The sequence below is a fragment of the Martes martes genome (genome assembly GCF_963455335.1).
Source record: "Martes martes genome assembly, chromosome: 2".
In the NCBI taxonomy this organism is placed as follows: domain Eukaryota; kingdom Metazoa; phylum Chordata; class Mammalia; order Carnivora; family Mustelidae; genus Martes; species Martes martes.
The window spans coordinates 201,077,791-201,100,115 of NC_137889.1; the positions used below are offsets into that span (position 1 = coordinate 201,077,791).

Sequence of the window (22,325 nt, forward strand, 5' to 3'; positions counted from 1 at the left end):
CTCTCTCCTATCCTGTCAATGCTATTTTATCTACTCTATCAAAACTTGACATGGATCATTCTGGTTAGGATTTACTCTATTGAGTCATTTCTTTAAAAGGGCGGTAGGGAGAACTAGGATGTTAAATTTAAAATATCTCCTCTAATATCAGATTTCTTAGAAAATTAAACATGACATACAAAAAACTCCCTATACAAGTTTATTAAAATGATGGCAGCATGTTGAAATTCTGAAACTCAATTTGATAATGAAAACCCACTTTATTTCAAAAGAAAGCGTATTTACATTCTCAAAATTGTGCTAAACCTGACCCATATTGTAACCAAAATTAGCTTTAAAAGGCTCACAAACACTTTAATACTGAGATCCTGTCATCTCTTAAAAAATCACTCACCTTTCAAACCTAGAGTTTGTAGCTGGAAGAGCCGACCAAGTTCATAAGGCAAAACCCGTAACAGATTGTTATTTAAAAGCAATTCCCTGTTTTAAAAATAAATAAATAAAAACTTTAAATATATCAAACTTTATTAATACATAATTTATTAATATATAAATATATAAAATATATCTATATATATTTATATAATATATAAATATATATTTATTAACATATAAATATATATTTATTAATATATAATTGTTTTCTTAACCTTCCCTAATATACTATGAGTGATATTTACATTCAAGGCATTTTTTTTCAAGGCATTTTTTTATACTTTTAATCCAAAAGTGTTATGTAATATTAAAGTACTACAAAATGTGTAACTGACAAAAGTGTTATATAATATTAAAGTACCACAAAATGTGTAACTGACAACTGTTAACACTGTTAACAGTTAACACTGTTAACAGTGTTTCTATAATTTACATATTCTCTAACACAGATTATTGAAAAGTTGTAATAACTGTATATCATTCTTGGGCTAAATCCATCCCCTTTTCTCTCTCACCCAAATGTCCAAGTGATACAAACCAGAGTGACAGGTATTCTCAGTACCCAAAGACAACCCATATCCTTGAATCCAGTCTAATTCACAGGAAAAAAAAGCCAATCACCTTTATCAGTTTTTCTAACTGATAACTGTAATCACACTAAGATACTATGATGAATAATCACTGAAAATAAAACATAAGATAATACAGGTAATAGGATAATACAGATAAGATCCACATTTATGATTTTGAAATTTTGGCCAGATTACAGACTAAATAAATAGCCCCTCATTAGACAGCTAAAAAGTACTTTAAAAAAAAAGGAAGAAAGAAAAGAAAACCAACAAAAACATATAATAAGGAGATGGTGAGGAGCAAGATTCTAAAACAATATATATGTTTAATTTAAAAATTTTTTTTTAAATTTTTAAATTTTTAAAAAATTACTTCTCAGCATATAAACACAGAAAAGCAATCCCTGTTGATACTGAGAACATTTATACAAGATCTTAAGGGACCTACAATTTTTTCCTATGAAGAAATTCTCAAAGAATCCTGAAAGACTAGAAACAAATCCACTTATTATCAAGTTTTAAAGGTTTCCTTTAAGAGTTGTGATATATAAGTATACTTTGCCTTACAGAACAGAGATATGTTCCTAAAAGTTACTACAGGAACAGAATATTTTCCCAATTATTTACAATTATCTTATCACACACCTGAGCCTCAAGTGAGACTTAGTATTTTAACCCCAATCCCACCCCACCTCAAGTGTATCAAAAGAAATAAAATCATATTCTAGCTAGAAACCTTTAAGTTAAAGGAATTATTCAATGGAAGCCAACTCAAGCACTATGTTTAGACAGTTTATATCACTTATTTTTAAACATATATGGAAATCCTCCTGTAAGAGGAGTACTATCCCATAATTTTCTTATTTGGTAAATGTAGAATTTTATATAGTAAGGCATATCTATAATATTTTCTTACCTGAGAGACACCATGTTTCCTAGTTCTGCTGGTAAACTTCTGAGTTTATTGGATGACAGATCCAGGTAAACCAGATTATGAAGCTTGGCAATATCAGGTGGAATGCGACTAAGGTAATTGTCATTTAGGTGCAGTGCTGTCAAGTGTGTCAATGACCAAAGTGATGTACTTAAGCTCCGCACTCTACCTAAAAGGCAAAATACTGAAGCATTAAATTCAACGCCTAGGACAAAGACTGAACGTTAAGAAGTAAAAAGTAAAGAGTAGAAAAAAGAGACTACAATGTATACAGATACTATTTATCTTTGACGTTTAATTTTGTATTAATGCCATTTGATTGCTTCCAAACACACCTGGCCCTTCTTTAATTTCATGCCATTTCTGCCTGACAACCATTATTTCCTCATGAACTTTCCATGCATTAAATGAGATGTAGCATAATGAGAGCCTTGGAGTCAGGGTGATGATAAGGTCTCAAGAAAAACATGGGGCTGACTTAAGCTTTTATGATAGAATTGTCTTGAATTTTATTTTAAGGCACAGTCCTAACAAAAGTATTTCTTACATACTCTACAAAAATTAATAGTACAAGATTTATCCATAATTTGGGCCTGGGTTATTCTACAAACTTAAAAAACATAAGAGTAATAGATTTAGAACCAACCTCAGATTGATCACTAGAAAACCATTTTACCCCTAAAGGACTTACCTTTCCCCAGATTTCTGATGGTGTAATTAACAACTCTGGTTTAAGATTCTGCATTAAATGCAACATACTCGAGTGAAATGGTCACACTTTAAGCTTTAGCAATCAGTCAGCATCCGACAGCTCAATGATGGAACGTGTATTAGAAAACAACAGAAAACCTATTTCACAGTCCTGACTTTTACCATTTACTAGCTATATAAACCTAGGAAAATCACTCAGCCACAGCTGCTCTAAAATGTGTATTATCTTAATAATTTATAAGATCATTTTATAAACATTACAAAAGTAAAATAGAATTTAACTTTATATCAGTATTGAAATAACAGACTTTGATTAAAAGAGCAATGGAAGGTAGAGAGGGCACAAAATCTCAAACAGGAAATGCTAGCTACCAACCAGTAAACTCAAGCTTATGTCTGTCCGGGGTTCTTTCTCTCACAGGTTTCTTTATGCTGTCTAAAAGCAGGCTTAAAGTGCCAGCTAGGATTTTGTATTTATAGGACAGAAAGTTTTCAAGTGAAGAGAGGCTCTGGCAAAAGAAAGTTATTTCAGTTGTACCTAGGATTTAATCAAGTGGTTCTCAATCAGTGGCAATTTTACTCCCTAAAGGACTTTGGCAATCTGGAGACATCTTGGTTGTCAAAACTAGAAGAATGCTACCAGCATCTAGCGGGTAGGCGCCAGGAATACTGCTGAACACTGTGCTGTACAAAGGAAACTAATGTATCATTGTGTGTCAGCTATACTTCAATTTAAAAAATTATAACTTTTGTAAATTACAGCCCTAAAGATCTCCACTGATACGTATTATGGCAATCTTTTATCCCATGTGTGTTTTAATGGAGTTCTTTACAAGATGGCAATATCTCATGCTAATACTCACATGTATTTAAACGTTATATATGTTAATACTAACTTATATTTAAACATATATATGGAAAACTATCATATTAAGGACCCAAATTGCTGGATAACTATTTTCATTGTCAAAATTCCGGTATCATGTCTACCATGAAATTAATGTCCATTAAATCTTTAAAAAAAGAGACAAGTGGCGCTACTGGCATCTAGTGGGTGAAGACCAGGAACTGCTAAACATCCTATAGTGCACACAACTGGCCCCGACCACAAAGAACTATCTGGCCCTACGTGTCAGCAGTGCCAGAGAAACCCTGGGTTAATCCATTAGGATTTACTCATATTCATTCTGCTCATTACCAATCACCTATCCACCCAGTTACCTTTTAGCTAAATGTACAGGTAATTCTTGCTATTGACACTATAATGTGGGTTTAACACTTCCAAATGAAAGCCTACTGGAGGAAAAAAAAACCATTCTACATATTATCTGTACTGTACCAATTCATAAAAGAAAGGCAGTAATTATATTCTATTTTCAATACTTTTAACTTTATAATAATTTTAGATTTACAAAAGTTACCAAGATAATAGAGTTCCTATATACATCTCATATAGTTTTCCACTAATGTTAGCTTCTTGTATTACCATCGTACATCTGTCAAAACTAGGAAACATCGATACATTACTTCTTTTATTGGTACATTACTAATTTACAGATTTTATTGGATTTCACCAGTTTTTACACCTTTTTGTCTTAAGAGTCAATTCAAGATAGCATTTTGCCGTTTCATCATCATATCTTAGACCCCTCCAGTCCGTGACAAAGTCTCACTCTTTCCTTGTTTTTCATGACTTTGACAATTTCGAGAATTACTAGTTCGGTATTTTGTAGAATGTCCTTTAGTTTGGGTTTGTCTGATTTTTTTTTCTCACTAGTAGACTGGGGCTGTACGTTTTTAGAAATCATATTCTATTTTAACAAATCCTAAACATGAAAGGTCATATAACATAGTGATTAGTTATTTGTAGAATAAACCAATAGCCTCTAGATTTCCTACTCTGTCAAAACTAGGATGACAGAAGAATTGCAAAGATTTCAATTTGCAACAATAATTACTCTACAATAGCCAAAACAAAATCTAGTATATAAAAGAACCTGGTTTACTGAGAAACTGAATTCCCAATGTCCTCAATTACAGATGCCAACCCTGGCCCAAGGTATTATCTCAAAAGAATGAACAGAAATAAAGATATTTAGTCACGGGTAAACTAAACACTAGTACTTCTGCAACCTGTATTTTCTCAGTTAGTTCACCTATTTTAAAATGTACAACAAAGAAATAAATATGACAATATTCAACTCATGTTCATTATTGCTATTATATCCTGGATTAAATGCTTCAGATTCCACTCACCCGAGATTTCTAATTCTGCCCAGTGAGATTTTTTCCCATTGGCTACCTCCTCTGCTGACATGATGGTATAAATTCTTCGAGGATCTGGAGGATCATATTTTTCCTTTGGCATCCCTATTAGTCTGTTTAAACAAACAAAAAAGATGATCATCAATTACTACAGTCTTATAGAAAAAAAAAAAGAAACATGGAATGCTAAGTTTTCTTTTCCTCTCCCCTTGCCAGGTTACTAAGTCATTTTATACTACAAATTCTCACTAGAAGGAAAACACATCTACAGTGTGTTTGACTCTTGCAGAAACTCCGTAACAGATGCCTAAGGGAAAATGCAAACGATGACACTGGACTTAACACTGAACTTTGTGGTTGCTTCCCAAACATCCATTCTATTCCAAACATCTATTCCCTTCTCCTTCCTTTAGTTGTCTTGCTTTCCTAAACTGACTGACCCTACACCAGTTTTCTGAATGGATTCTGACTAGTCAAAGAATATCAGAGTAATTCATGCTCTTGCCTCAGTGATATTCAAATATCTTATATCTAGGACAATCAACACATGACATTCCTCCTATCGCAGAGATTAGTTCAGAAGTATCTAATAATCACGAGGCTTAAGATTCATTCTATGTTTATGGAAGGAGCATTCTTCTCTCTCCTGCTTGTCATGAAAGAAGAATATAGTCCACATGGCTATTGGGAACCATCCAACAATTATAAGGGAAACCAGCCATAGAAGTAAGAGTCTAGAAAATAGAGAAACAAAGAGCCCCCACCAAATCATACCACAGGGCTCCCAAACAGTGAGCTTTTTGGATACACAAGCCAATATACTTCACTTGTTGTTCAGGTTGTGTTTTCTGTTACTAGTAGTCAAAAGCATCCTACATAATGATATTTTCTTAGCATGAACCAGTCTTGGTTTGATCTGATGTTCTTAAGTAATATAAGTCCTTTTCATTCTCAAAAGTGTTCAACTTGGATGGAGGGTACACCTGGATGGCTTAGACATTTAAGCGTCCAACTCTTGACCTCAGCTTAAGTGTTGATCTCAGGGTCCTAGTTCAGCCCCATGTTGGGCTCCACATTGGGCGTGGAGCCTAATTAAAAATAGTTTTTTAAAAAAGTGTCCAAATTTGAAGATGGAGTTACATGGCCACCTTAACTGAAACTAATACTATATAATCTTGTTCATGTAACTGCCAGAATAATCACCAAACGATCATGAGCAATGACAGCTAGGTATAAAAATCCTCAAGAGTGCAGTGTATGAAGCATATGACAAATGGCTCTAAAAGTAACCATTCAAGGGGTCATTCAATTCAACACAAGAATTACTGCTTAATGATCAGCAGAAAATAAAACTGAGTTCAGAGCTAGCAAGAAAAGCAAATGACAAAGCCCCGAGCCTAATTAAAATCCTGCATGCTATCTGTAAATCGCCTTGTTATCTTTTTTTGTAGTTGGTTCTTTGTTCATATTTAACACACACACACCAAAACCAAATGCCTAAATATGGGAGTGTTTCCAAGTAGAGTTTAGAACTTATAATTCAATGGAATTTACTTTTAGGTGGTCTGAAATTCGTTACATACAGAGAATAAAGAAAAATTAGTGGTATCCTAATTGTTTCAAAAATATAGCTAGTTCATAAGAACACAAAGTTTCCTACACCATATCTACTCTTCGTATTTCTTTTTTTTTTCTTTTCAAAGATTTTATTTATTTGACAGAGATCACAAGCAGGCAGAGACGCAGGCAGAGAGAGAGGGAGGAAGGGAAGCAGGCTCCCCACTGAGTGGAGAGCCCGACACGGGGCTCAATCCCAGGACCCCGAGATCATGACCTGAGCCGAAGGCGAGGCTTTAACCCACTGAGCCACCCAGGCGCCCCTACTCTTCGTATTTCTAAAGGTAAAATAGTCACTTTCCCTTTACTAAAAGGGGAAAAGAGAAAGTTCTCCAGATTTCTTTACCTGTAACAGTAATTTGCTTCCAAGTTCCCTGGTTAAGCCCTCTGCTTTAATTTACCATACAATTTGGTTAATACTAACTCATATTTTATTTCCCATACATAACCCAGATCTTTGCACAGCACAAAGAATAGGACCATTTTCCACAGGAAAAAAGAAATTGACTTCTACCACATTCAACCTATGTAAAATACTTTTCCTTTTTTAAAGAGTTTGTCAGAAAGAGAGAGGGAACAAGCAGGGGGAGTGGCAGGCAGAGGGAGAAGCAAAAGCTCCCCACTGGGCAAGAAGCATGATGTGGAACTCTATCCCAGGACCCTGATATCATAACCTGGGCCAAAGGTAGGTGCTTAACCAACCAAGCCACCCAGGCGTCCCATTTCTAAAATAAAATTTTTAGATGACAAGGTTTTCAGAATTTCTACTGTGCACAAGGCACGTGTATCACTGTGAGTACTTCTGCAAGCTAATATAAGATTCCACAAAAACACAAGATTAAGCAAAGCCAAATCAAACAGATCCAAACTCAATGACATGCTACAAAGCCATTCACTACATTGCAGATGGGTAAAAAATAAAGACAGCAAAATATGCAAAAACAAAACAACAAAAACAAGGGGCGCCTGGGTGGCTCAGTGGGTTAAAGCCTCTGCCTTTGGCTCAGGTCATGATCCCAGAGTCCTGGGATCAACTCTCTGTCGATCTCTCTCTGTCCCTGTATCAGGCTCTCTGCTCAGCAGGGAGCCTGCTTCCTCCTCTCTCTGCCTGCCTCTCCGCCTACTTGTGATCTGTCAAATAAATTAATAAAATCTTTTAAAAAACAAAAACAAAACCCTGTTTCATTAATTTTAGATCATTTCCATAAACCATTGAGCATGGGATCAGAGGTCAACTTAATGTGGCTTTTAATCATGGTATGTTCTTTAAGGGGACTATGAGTTATTTCTGGGTGGAGGCATATCTTTTTCTATTGCTATATAGTTCCTACCACAAAGTAGGGACTTAATATGTATTTGTGGAAGAGTATATGCTTTATAATCCTAAAATCTGCCACATTTCATTCTTCCTGCCTTTTCCACCTCACAATTTTCAGTCAATACTTTTCTAAAAATCAATCCCAGGAAATGGTAATTAACTCACATATTCAACTCACATATTCAACCTAAATATTTTAATAATCTAGACAGGTCAATAATTGCTGTATCTTCTTGGCCCTCTAATTTTGAAAACAGCTACTTTACAAAACCTTTTTTTTTCCCCATAAATTTCCACCTTCCTAATTCCACTAAAATTTACAAAACCTGTTCCTGCAAAACAAATCCATGAAATGTTCACCAGTGTTTATATGTAAAACCAAAGTAATATTAATACTGTCGTATTAGGGGTCAGAGATCTCTTTCAAATTTGATTAGGAAGCCAATGAAAATGCAAGTCACTTAATGCAAAGTGAATATAGATTTGGAGAGTCTGATTAAAGCTGTAATCTAGGGGCACCTGGGTGACTCAGTTCTTGGGTATCTGCCTTCGACTCAGGTTGTGATCCCAGGGTCCTGGGATTGAACCCCGCATCAAGCTCCCTGCTTGGCAGGAACCCTGCTTCTCCCCCTGCTTGTGTTCCCTCTCTCACTGTGTCTCTTTGTCAAATAAATAAATAAAATCTTTAAAAAAAAAAAGGCTGTAACATCTTACATTTGGGTTAACTAACAAGCAATTTAGTAGAGTCTATAGTTCTGGTGATCATTACTGTCTCAAACATCAGGTTTTCAAATATGCTACCAAAGATGTAGAGAATTCAAATTTGGGTAACTTAATTAAGCTATACATGAACTTAATTCAGTTAATACTGAAGCCTCCTATTCAGGTTTTCCCTCCTCAGTTCCTCAGCATCAACTTTTCACATTGGAGACAACCACAAAAACCTACTTCAAAATAATGTGAAATATAAAATAATTCAAATGTAATTTAACTCTAAACGTGACACTGATAGTGTAGTTTCAAATACTCTCATAGGTCACTCTAAGGCTTAAATACTGAGTTTTTCTATCCAAATACTGATATTTTTCTATCCAAAAAATAGGAATGTTTTATTTTGGAAAGCCTAACAGCTAATTCCTTATCTTCTTTTTCAAACTGATGAAACAAGTAGGTTTTTGAATTGGTTTTTCCATGGGTTCTAATTTTTACATCTTATATCAGTTCCCAAAAGATCCTACTGTTACACCAACCTAATTTATACTAGGGATCCTACTCATGTAACAGAGTACAATAAAAGTCCTTTTTGCAACACAGCCTGTTTAACCTCCCAGTCTTCAACCCTGTTTCAAAACTATAAAAAATATTCCACCTAACTCCCCAAATGCTAACTACATAAGTTTCTTTAAACCTGCCATCCACTTTTCATTCACTGAACCTTAGCATATCACTTACATGACCCCCCACCCCAGATTCTAGTGAAAAATTTCTGAGAGTTACCATCAGTCCTGGACCAAGAACCTAATTATGTCGTACTTCTTAGTTCCTACATGAACTACCCTAAAAGTAAACTAGTCACAAACTCCACCACTTAAGACTGATTAATCACTACCACACAGTGAAGATTTTCATTAGTTTATTTCTCAGTCTTCTGTTCCACAGAAAAAACGTCCTGTAAACTCATAAAATACAAACTGTATGGAAAATATACTCCAATTTTTTTCAGTTATGAACAATATTTAAGATTTATTTACTTTAGAAAGAGAGAGCATGCGGGGCGCCTGGTGGCTCAGTGGGTTAAGGCCTCTACCTTCGGCTCAGGTCATGATCCCAGGGTCGTGGGATCGAGCGAGCCCCGCATCGGGCTCTCTGCTCGGCAGAGAGCCTGCTTCCTCCCTCTCTCTGCCTACTTGTGACCTCTGTCTGTCAAATAAATAAAATCTTTTTTAAAAAAGAAGAAAAAAGAGAGCATGCAAGAGCAAGCAGGGGAAGGGGCAGAAGGAGAGAGAATCCTCAAGCAGACTCCCTTGTGAGCACAGAGCCCAATCTTGATCCCAAGATCCTGGGATTATGATCTGAGCCAAAATCAAGAGTCAGCTGCCCAACCAACTGAGCCACCCAGGTGCTCCCAGTTACAAGCAATATTATATGTAGCACTTGAGCTACTCTGCCCTAGAAAAATTTAAATTGGATTTTCCAAAACAGTAAATAAAATGCAAAATGCTTATATATCATGTTGTTTCAGTGAATAGCATATTATAAAATGTATATGAAATACACCCAAATATACTATTATAAGGAATCCCAAATCTCAGAGTTTATATCTGAGGCTAATAACAAAATTTAACTTCTCCCCTTCCAAAACAAACAAAGAAAACTCATCTGAGCCAAATCAGAACAATTAAAGGCTAGAACTGAACTCCTGTTATTAGTGGTTATCTAGAGCAACTTATAAAAAAAGAACAGCCAGTATAATACATATAAAGATGTATGTTTTTTACTTTTAAACCAGAGCTTCCCTCTCACCATCCTATCTAAATTTAAGGTCATTTTATCCAAGTCTATAGTTCACCACAATTACTATTATTTCATTTAGAATTCAGTCTAAGAAAGAAAGAATGCTACAACTACCACAGACTGCTTCATAATGAATCAGAGACTTCTAACTACTCAACCCTAAAATACAAATCATTAGACACATATTTATTTCCATACAAATATTAAGTGGTCATCTCAACTGCAGTTTGCAAAGCAATCTTTGGCAGAAATACTGCTGGCAAAGTTCCCAAAGTTGGAGGAAGATAAAATTCAATTTTTAAAGATTTTATTGATTTGAGAGAGAGAGGGAGAAAGAGAGATGTCATGGCGGGGGGGGGTGGGTAGAGGTAGAAACAGACTCCCCACTGAGCAGGAAGCCCAAAACGGAACTTGATCTCAGGACCCTAAGATCATGACCTGAGCTGAAAGCAGATGCCTAACCAGCTGAGTCACCCAGGATCCCCTGAAGGAAGATAAAATTAAGCCCACATTAGATATTTCTGCTTACATTTTAGAGCAAGATGTCAATGATTTATACATTTTACATATTCTCAGATAAATCTGTTCTTATACTGGCATTTATTCCCAAAGGTTATGAAACACATTATTTGTTATTTAGTGAATAACCCACCTAACATCCATGCTTCCCATCTGGTCTTAAGCATTAAGACTACTTCCCTTTCTGGGCACCTGGGTGGCTCAGTTGGTTAAGCAACTGTCTTAGGCTTGGGTCAGGATCCCGGAGTCCCAAGATTGAGTCCCGCATCGGGCTCCCAGCTCCATGGGGAGTCTGCTTCTCCCTCTGACCTTCTCACCTCTCATGCTCTCTCTCACTGTCTCTCTCTCAAATAAATAAAAATCTTTAAAAAAAAAAAAAAGACTGTTTTCTTTCTGAAAAAATAAATCTAAGTTTACCTTCTTTAATGAAGCAAAATAACCATGGAGCTGCAACATTTCTAAAGTGTCTAATTCCTCACCAGTATCTATTTTTAACCACATACAACTTTTTAAATTTTTTCAAAGATTTTATTTATGTATTTGACAGACAGAGATCACAAGTAAGCAGAGAGGCAGGAAGAGAGAAAGGGGGAAGCAGGCTCCCCGCTGAGCAGAGAGCCCGATGCGGGGCTCGATCCCAGGACCCTGAGATCATGACCTGAGCCAAAGGCAGAGGCTTTGATCCACTGAGCCACCCAGGCGCCCCATCTATATACAATTCTTAATCATAACAACTGTCACATAAAATTTGTACCTTCCCTGAATGGGCTCACCATCTGATATTAAAAAACAGTACCTAGCAAATTACACTACACATAGTAGGATCATATTGTTAAAAATAAAGATTGATGACACTCAAGAGCTTAGAAGAAATCCTGAAATAATGATTTCATTAGCATTCTCCACTCTACTTCTATATATTCAACTAAAGTTCACAGATCATAATAATGCAAACATTCAAAAAGAACCCCAAAGTTTTCATGAGTATCTGCCACTCTGAACAAAACACCAAACACTATTCTAAACAAAGCAAAACAAACCCATGTTTTAGGACGGTAAAATCACACATGATTATGAAAAAAATAATCTCAGATCTTTGGAATTTCAGGTTTCTGACCAGTTTAACATTTATTCAACAAATATTTATTGCAGGTCTACTACCACCATGTATTACACCAAACACTAAAACTTCTACAGTAAACAACCAACATCTTTGTCCTCATGTAGCTTACACCAGTTTCACAGCACTACTTGAAAAATAAAGTTATAGAATATATATTTTACTTTAAAACAATGCTATAAAGAATGTGGCATTTCTTGTCATTCCTTTTCACTCTTATCAGGTAGTTGCATTACTCCCTCTTGTCACAATGCTGAAAGAGCACAACTAAAGGGAAAATAAAACATCCTTATCACAAAGGATGAGGGTAATGAAGCTAATCCTTGAACAACGTTGGGTTTGAACTGCTTAGGTCTATTTCTAAGCAGACCTTTTTTTAATAGTACCATAAATGTATTTTCTCTTTTTTACAATTTCCTAAATACCATTTCCTTCTCTCTAGCTTACTTTATCGTAAGGATAAGTATATAATACATATAACTGTTAATCGACTATTTATATCAGTAAGGCTTCCAGTCAACAGTAGGCTTTTACTGGTTATGTTTCAGGGCAGTCTAAAGTTATACCTGAGTTTTTAAGTATATGGGGGACTGGCATTCCTAACCTCCAAGTCATTCAAGGGTCAACCCTAGCAGGTAATCTATACAATGGTCAAGGACAGGTGGAGAGAGCACAGTTCCCGCAGCAAGAATGGCAAATTTTAATACTGGGGAACAGACCAAAGACAACCAGGTTAAAAGTTACCAGTACATTTAATATAAGGTGATAGCAAATACTTGCTGAACCCAGAAACATTATTTCTTCTATGATCCTAACTGAGAAACCAAATTTTTAGATAACTGTTTAGTAACGAGGACTGTTTTGGTCTTTAAAAATACTTGGACTTGGGGTGCTGGCTGGCTCAATCAGAAAAGCATTCAACTCTTGATCTTGAGGATCATGAGGTTAGCCCCATGCTGGGTGTAGAGATTACTAAAAAAATAAATTTAAAATAAATTTAAAAAAATAAAAATACTTGAACTCAATAGGTCTTCTTTCTAGTTGGTTTATTCTTAAGAATCTACTTCAAATCCCAAACCAAACTAGCTACCTACCCAAACAAAATGCATAGGCATACATGACAATAAAGACCCTGGACGAAAATGAGATGTCATAATAGTTGCTATATTTCTATCTAAAGGTAATATGATAACCCACAATGATAGCTAAAGGAAACTTCTAATTCTATAAAGGGATAAAGGCACAGTCTACTTGTCAGCTCAAGTACTACCAGGACCAAAAAAAAAAAAAAAAAGAATCGGAATATAACTCCTTTTCTACATATTGGAAATTTTCTCTCATATGTGGGATACCAGAAAACAAGAGCAGCAACACAAAACAAATAAACATTAAAAGGAAAAACAGAGACCTGGGATTATAAATCAATCACTTCAAAATTCCAAAATAGGGGCGCCTGGGTGGCTCGGTCAGTTGAGCACGTCTTTGGCTCGGGTCATGATCCTAGGGTCCTGGGGTCCTGGGATTGAGCCCTGTGTCGGGCTCTCTGCTCGGCAGACAGTCTGCTTGTCCCTCTCCCTCTGCCTGCTGCTCCCCCTGCTTGTGTTCTGTCAAATAAATACATAAAATCTTAAAAAAAAATTCCAAAATATTTAGACAAGTTTCACTTTGTTTCATCAGCATCCAATTTGAATTACCAAAGCTTATAACTCTAACATTCCAAATTAGGTCCTGGTCTCTCTACCTGACAGTCTCTATGCTTTAACGCCTCTTGTATTTACTTAATACTCCCTCCCACCTACCTAAACATACTGAATACAATCTAATTATCCTGCAGAAAACAAGAGGTAATTAGACTAGATTAGAATTTTCACATCAATTTTTCCAGGACTATGATTTCTTCCCCTTTTAATCTTTCCACTTTTTCTGGTATAGCTTTTGTTTCCTATTTCCTATGATATATACATTTTCATTTCTTTCAATTCCTATCCACACTTCACGGCTCAAGTCCTCTGTCTCCTCTTCTTCAGACTATTTTCCCATTTAAAAATCAACAAGCTAATTCTAAAATTTATACAGAGGAATCTAAAATAGCCAAAACACTTTTGGAAAAGAAATAAAAACTTGTGTGTACCCACTATCTTAATGGTAGCACTTACTATAAAGATCTAGTAATCCAGACAGTTTTGTATGGATGAGGGGATAGACTTATATAGTTCGAAAGAACAGAACTGAGAAACTAGAAATAGAACCACACCTATACAGCCAATAGATTTTACATAAATGTGCAAAGGTAATTCCAGAGAGATTAGTTGTTCTACCAGCATTTGTTGAAAAACCTGACATCCACGTGCAAAAATAAATAAGCATCCATCCATATCTTGTACTATAAACAAGCTCACAAGGATCATAAATTTAAATGTAAAACCCAAAACCATAAAACTTGTAGAAGAAAACATAAAAATCTTTACGACCTTGGATTAGGCAAATATTTCTTAGCTAAAACACAGAAAGTATGATCCATTGAAGAAAAATACTAGTAAACTGAATTTCACAAAAATTAAAACTTCTCCTCTTTGAAAAATGAATGAAAAGGCATGCCCAAGACTGAAAATAAGTATTTACAAAACACAAATCTGAAATAGCACTCTAGAATATATAAAGAACTCTCAAAACAAAATCATAAGAAAAACAACCTAATAAAGAAAGTGGCAAAAGATTTCAAAAGGCACTTCACCGAAGAAGATACACAGATTAAAAAGTAAGCATATGGAAAAAATGCTCAACTGTAGGCATTTGAGAAATACAACTTAAAACGACAATAAGATATCACTACATGCCTACTAGAATGAGTAAATTAAAAACTTACAATGCCTATGGCCACCAAGGATGCATCAATACCCATCCTTGTGTGTGTTTATATATACATATACATATTCATTTATATTTTTATAAATAATATTCATGCATGCATACACACACACACACACACACACACATTCATGCATACATACATATACCCTCACATTTCACTGGTAGAAAGCAAAACGGTACTGCCACTTTGGAAGGGAGTGTGGTTGTTTCTCACCAAGTTAAACATCCTCTTATATAACCAGCAATTCCACCCTTGGGTATATACCCAAGCAAAATAAAAACTTACATTCACAAAAACTTGTCATAAATGTTTGCAGCAACTTTATTTATAAGCCACCACACTTGGAAACAACTCAAATATCCTTCAACTGACAATTAAATACTAACTATGGTACAATCACCCAATGAAATACTACTCAGTAATAAAAAGGATAGAATTAATGACAAAAACAATATGGATGAATGTCAAATGCATTATGCTAAATTAAAAATACTATTACCATACTTAAAAGGCTAGGTATAATGTATCTCACCATAATAAAGGCCATATGACAAGCCCACAGCAAATATATTCAATGACAAAAGCTGAAAGCTTTTTCTTTATGATCAATAATAAGACAAGGAAGCTCACTCTAGCCATCTTTAATGAACACAGTCCTGGAAGTTATAACCAAAGCAATTAGGCAAGAAAAGTAAACGGCATCCAAACTGTAAAGAAAGTAAAACTGTTTGCAGACAGTGTGACATTATATATAGAAAACCCAAGAGATTCCACCAGAAAACTGTCAAACTAATAAATTCAGTGAAGTTGCAATATACAGAATATATAAAACTGTTTCATTTCTATACATTCATTAACTATTAGAAACAGAAATTATGGGGGCACCTGGTTGGCTCAGTGGGTTAAAGCCTCTGCCTTCAGCTCAGGTCATGATCTCAGGGTCCTGGGATCGAGCCCTGCATCAGGCTCTCTGCTCAGCAGGGAGCCTGCTTCCCCCCTCTCTCTCTGCCTGCCTCTCTGCCTACTTGGGATCTCTGTCTGTCAAATAAATAAATAAAATCTTTTAAAAAAATAGAAATTATGAAAACAATCCCATTTATAATTGCATTAAAGAACGAAATACCTAGGAAAAAATTTAAGGAGATGAAAGATCAGTACAATGAAAACTGTAAGACACTGATGAAAGAAACTGAAGATGACACAAAGAAATGGAAAGATAGTCCATGCTCATGGATTGGAAGAATTAATATTGTTAAAATGCCCATAACACCAAAATAATCTACAGATTCAAAGTAATCCCTATCAAAATTCCAATGGCACTTGCCAGAGAAATAAAACAAGTAATGCTAAAATTGTATGGAACCACAAGACACTAATAGCTAAAGCAATTCTGAAAGAAGAACAAAGCTAGAGACATCATACTCCTTGACTATGTACTATATTATAAAGCTATAATAATCAACACAGCATGGTACTGGCATAAAAAGATTTGTCAATCAATGGAACGGAATAGACAGTCCAGAAATAAACCCATATATATGACCAATTAATTTAAAACAAAGGAGCTAAGAATATACAATGGGAAAAGGACAGCCTCTTTAACAAACTATGTTGGGAAAATTGAATAGGCACATGAAAAAAATGAAACTGGATCTATATCTTATACTGTATACAAGAACAACTCAAAATGGATTAAGGACTTGAACATAAAACTGAAACCATAAAATTCCTGGAACCTCCTTGACAAAGGTCTTAGCAACAATTTTTGGATTTGATACCATAATCAAAAGCAACAAAAAACAAACATGTGGGAGTACATCAAACTAGAAACCTTCAGCTTGGTAAAGGAAACCCATCAACAAAATGAAAAAGCCTGCAGAATGGTAGAAAATATTTGCAAATCATATATCTAATAAGGGGTTAATACCCAAAATATACAAAGAACCCACACAACTCAACTGAAAAAACAATCCAATTAAAAAACAGGTAGACAATCTGAATAGACATTTTTCCAAGAACACCAACAGATACAGGACAAGGGGCTAAACAGCACTAATCATCAGGGAAATGCAAATCAAAACCACAATGAGACAACACCTCACACCTATTAGGATGGCTATCATCACAAAGACAAGAGATAAGTGATGGCAAGGATGCAAAGTAAAGGGAACCCTTGCCTACTGTTAGTAGAAATGTAAACTGATGCATGCAACCACTAGGAAAAAAAAACCAGTATGGAGGTTCTTAAAAAAAATTAAAAATAGGGGGAGTATGGGTGATGCGGTTGATTAAGCATTCGACCCTTGGTTTTAGCTCAGGTTGTGACTGGAGACTAAGTGCTGAGTGGGGTTCCACACTCAGCCTGGAGTCTGCTTAAGATTCTCTCCCTCTCCTTCTGCCTCCCCCAAATAAAAAAAATAAATCTTTAAAAAAATTAAAAATAGAACTACCACATAACCCAGCAATTCCACTTCTGGGTATATATCCAAAGGAGCAAGATCACTATCTCAAAAAGATATCTGCACCCCCATGTTCACTGTAGCATTATTTACAACAGCCAAAACATGCAAACAAACTGTTTATCCATCTACTAGCAAATACCCACATGAGAAAATGTGGTGTAATGCACACACATACATACATACAAACTGTATATCCATCTACTGGTAAATACCCACATGAGAAAATGTGGTGTAATGCACATACATACATACATACATACACATACACATACACACACACACACACACACACACACACACACACCAACACAGTGGATTTTTATTCAGCCATAAAAAGGGGGAAAAGTCCTCTCACTTGCAACAATATGGTTGTCCTCTAAAGTACTATGCTAAGTGAAATTAGTCAGACAAATACTATATGATCTTATACATGGAATCTAAAAAAAATCCTGAATTATAGATGCAGAATAGACTGATGGGCAAAATAAATAAAGGAGGTCAAAGGTACACCTTCCAGTTAAAAAGCATGTCCCGGGGGCACCTGGGTGGCTCAGTGGGTTAAGGCCTCTGCCTTCAGCTCAGGTCATGATCCCAGGGTCCTGGGATTGAGTCCCGCATCGGGCTCTCTGTTCCACGGGGAGCCTGCTTCCTCCTCTCTCTCTCTCTGCCTGCCTCTCTGCCTACTTGTGATCTCTGTCAAGTAAATAAATAAAATCTTAAAGAAAGAAAAAAAAAAAGCATGTCTCGGGATGTAATGCACAACATGGTAATTATAGTTAATCTTGTACTATACATATAAAAATTGCTGAGAGAATAAATAGATTTCTTTAGGGGCACTTGGCTGGCTCAGTAGGTATAGCATAAGACTCTTAATCCTGGGGTCATCAGTTCTAGCCCACATCAGCTGTGGAGCACATTTAAAAATAAAAAGAGAGAGAGCAGATCATTAAAGCTATCATCACAAGAAAAAAAAATATCTATGTGGTAACAGATGTTGACTAGACTTATTGTGGTAATCATTTCACAATATATACATATATAAAATCATTATGCCATACAACTAAAACTAATAGAACATTATATGTCAATTCTATCTCAATTCCTTAGGGACTTTATACTGGATAGATCATTCCAGAACAATCAAAACTATTGGGACAGTAAACTGGTAAGTGACTGGCAGAGGCTAGGGGTGGAAGGAGAGACAGACTGAAAAAGGAATGAGGGAATTTTTCTGTGATGTGAACTAGATATACTGGCTAATTATAATTACTCATAATATTACCATCAGAAATACACTCAGGAAATAAACTAATAAATAATAAACTGAGAAAAAAAATTGCTTTACCATCCAAGAAAGCGCTAAGAGAGTAAAAAAAAGGAAAATAAGCTAACAGGATGTAGGATTTCCCTATCTCTAACTTTTCCTTGAGGCATTTATAAATATGTTAGCCTAAAAACAGCATTAATTGACCAGTAAGTAAAATCACGTAAGTAAAATGCTGTGGATTTAACTTACTTAATGTCAAAGAGTCACAATAAGTCAACTATATTATTGACTTAATGTCAAAGAGTCACAATAAGTCAACTATATTATTGACTAATAAACACCAACAGGGTTTATGTGACCTCGGTCATTTGAGAGGTAAAATCCTTCCCTCTCTCTTTCCCCTGCCCCCAACACACAGAGGAGAGGGGGATTACAAACAGTTAAGGATTGCTAAAAATTATCACACCAAGTATAGAGCAATTACGTTGTATAGGAGAGCAGAGAAAAAATCATGGGAAATTCAAAAATCTGTTTTGCTTTCCTGACTCCTTCCGACAGATTGTTTTCCTAATATAAACGCCTGCTAGCCATAAGAAAGTCTAATAATAAACATGATACTATTAATCCTCGTTGCCTCCTCCTTTCACTCCCTTTTACTTTCTTCTGCTCAACAGCATTTCTTCTAGTCATACTTCCAAGTGGGCCCATATCTTCTACTGAGTCAGTTGTCACATTCTTACAGAAATTATAAATGCCTTAAAAGCCCTATACTTATAAGAAATATAAAAATATTCTTGTCACTTCCCATCATAAAAGCAAATTACAGCACAGCATTGACTGTCATCACATTTAACCCAAGACTTTTAGCCTGCACAGTTATAATTAATGTAGTGAACAGATCCAGTTAGCATAAGATCCAATTCTAAAATGTATACTCATAATCTTCTTTGAAATTGAGAGACTCCACTTAAATAACCTCTAAATTCAGGATTCTTTAGGGTCAGCAACTAGCCTATCTTCTAGCTCTAAAATAAATCTATCAGATTTTGAAAACAAATGTGAAATATAAACACATATGAAAAACTACAAGAAATAAACATAAGGTAGGAAATCTAGACAGACCATTCATTTTGATTTTATACCTCAGAAGAAACAACAAACTCCCAAATTTATGCTTTATGAGAGTTATTGAAAAATTCCTACTCAGCGATACTTGGTCATAATTTTAGAAATGTTTATACAAAATTCCTATTCAAAAATTTCAGAATTAGGAGTGCCTGCGTGGCTCAGTCAGTTAAGCATCTGCCTTGGGCTCAGATCATATTCCCAGGATCCTGGGATTGAGCTCCATGTTGGGCTCCCTGCTCACTGGGGAGCCCGCTTCTCCCTCTCCCTCTCCCCTGACTTGTGTTCTCACTCACTCTGTGCTCTTTCTTGCAAATAAATCAATCTTTAAAAAAAAAAAAAACTTCAGAATTAACATGTATTTAATGAAAAACACTATAATGTATACATGAATGGTTGCATTAAAAATATAAAATGTCTAAATTAATTCTTATTTAATAAAAGACATTGCAATTTAATTTTTATATATGAATACATCACATACAGCAATTCAGTTCCATAAAACTAAGGTAGACAAATGAACTGCCTTAAGGGAAAAAAAAATTCCTAAAATTCAGTTGCGTCATGATTCTCTTTTAAGATGGGAAATTAGAGTACAAGAAATATACCAAATAATAAAACCCCATATTCTTTAGGAGACAGTTCCGATATGAATAAGTGAAAAATAACTCTCCAGTGATGGTTAGGAAGTGAAGCTAGTCATTCCAAAATGGTGACAAAAATATGTAGAAGAGCAACTAAAAGGTTATATATCCGATACAATGTTAGTACAATTAACTTAAGTCAATTATTCTCCTTGCTTTAAAGATAAGAACTAGCTTCCAATAAAACCAGTAATTTGGTAATAACTATTTCGTGTTGATAATAACTACTCTAAGTTTCCTTTAACAACTACCTGAAAATTCTATTATTTATTTAAACATATGGGACTTAAGTAATGAGTTTTTCAGAGTTACATAAAATATAAAATACTACAAAAATTATTTACCCAGGATTCTATCAGTTGATTCTAATACCTACCATCTGTGCTAATTTACACTCTGCAATAAATAATCCCAAAGAAAAACATTAAGTTGCAATCAGTATAGTGTGGGTATTTACATTTTTGTAGCCTAACCAGAAAACTGGTAATCTTTATTTAGTAAAAAGCATCTCTCCATAAACCAGAACAGTCTATTCTCCAATTGTGGATGGGCCCTAATTCAATTTTTAAAAATCGGTGAACATCTAAGTATATGGGAAAGCATTCAAGATGTATCACTAGCTCAAAACAAAAACTGACTGCATATACCATAACCCCATCTTTGTAACAAAACAACATATATATATACAAATTGTGTAGCAACATGTACCTAAAGAGGTGGGAAAGAATGATAGGATTATGGGTAATTTTTCTTATTTAGTTATATTCACTTTTATACATTGTTAATGTATTGTTCTTATAATATGAAGAAAAGACTTTTAATTAATAAACTTCATTTTTTAGGGAAGTTTTAGGTTCACAGCAAAATTGAGCAGAAACTAGAGTTCCCATAAGCTCTCCTTGTCCCCTACATGGTAAAACCTCCCCCACTATAAACATTCAGCACCAGAGTGGTACATCTGTTACAATCAATGAACTTTTACTGACACATCATCACCCAAAGTTCATAGTTTACAAAAGGGTTCACTCTTGATATTTTACATCCTATGGATTTCATCATATCTATAATGACATCTACCACTGTAACACCATACAGAATAATTTCACTGCCCTAAAAATCCTCTGTGCTCTATTCATCCCTCCCTTCCCTCTAGCCCCTGGCAACCACTGATCTTTTGACTGCATCTACTGTTCTGCCTTTTCCAGAAATGTTATATAGCTGGAATCATACATTATCTAGCCTTAACAGACTAGCTTCTTTCACTTAGTAATATGCATATAAGGCTCCTCTAATATCTTGCCATGGCTTGATTGCTCATCTTAGCATGTTATCAATACTGAGAAAGTTGTATATTACCTACAGACACCTGCAAAAATTCAAGATAAATAACAATCTTGTACTCTAAAAAATACAAAGATGAAAAAATACAAAGATAAGTAAAAGGAATTCTGCCAATAAGAAAGGTAATTTAAAAAGAACTTAGATTCACAAAATTAATGAGTTATGTAAAGCGATCACTGTCCATTTAAACATCCATATTTTCTTTGATCAAAGACAGTATTTTTAAGTATTTTTGTGAAATGTTTAGTTATTAAAAGCCTAAAGCCACAGAAGTAATACTATGGCATACAATTTCTCTAAGGTTTATTCATCTGTTACACCCATAATATTCTCCTAAAGCTTTTTCCGTATTTTGATTAAGGAAATAAACTGATTCTCCTTGAGCATTACGTAGGCTATGAATGTAGTATATTTTCCTCTATAAGTCATTCATATATATATATATATATATGTAACACGTTATTTTTTTAAACTGTGAAAAATACTGCATCTAAAGGAAATGCTAAATGTTTTTAGAGATTCAAAACCACAGTCTTCCCAGAATATAGATACATACACACATCTAAAACATAATTTTTAAAAGGATGTTTTAATAACATAGTACCAATA

At 35.0% G+C, this 22,325-nt stretch overlaps 1 protein-coding gene across 3 annotated transcripts in view; it reads right to left on the bottom strand.

Annotated features, from left to right (window-relative positions):
- CNOT6L (CCR4-NOT transcription complex subunit 6 like) overlaps positions 1-22,325 on the bottom strand; it is a 111,590-nt gene that overhangs the window by 67,068 nt on the left and 22,197 nt on the right. For all 3 annotated transcript variants that reach the window (XM_080831192.1, XM_080831191.1, XM_080831193.1), the window contains exons 2-4: positions 4,909-5,030; positions 1,924-2,110; positions 395-480 (exon numbers count right to left, since the gene is read on the bottom strand). In XM_080831192.1, coding sequence (XP_080687318.1) covers positions 395-480; positions 1,924-2,110; positions 4,909-5,020 — 385 coding nt within the window. In that variant the 5' untranslated portion in view covers positions 5,021-5,030. The remainder of the gene's footprint in view (positions 1-394; positions 481-1,923; positions 2,111-4,908; positions 5,031-22,325) is intronic.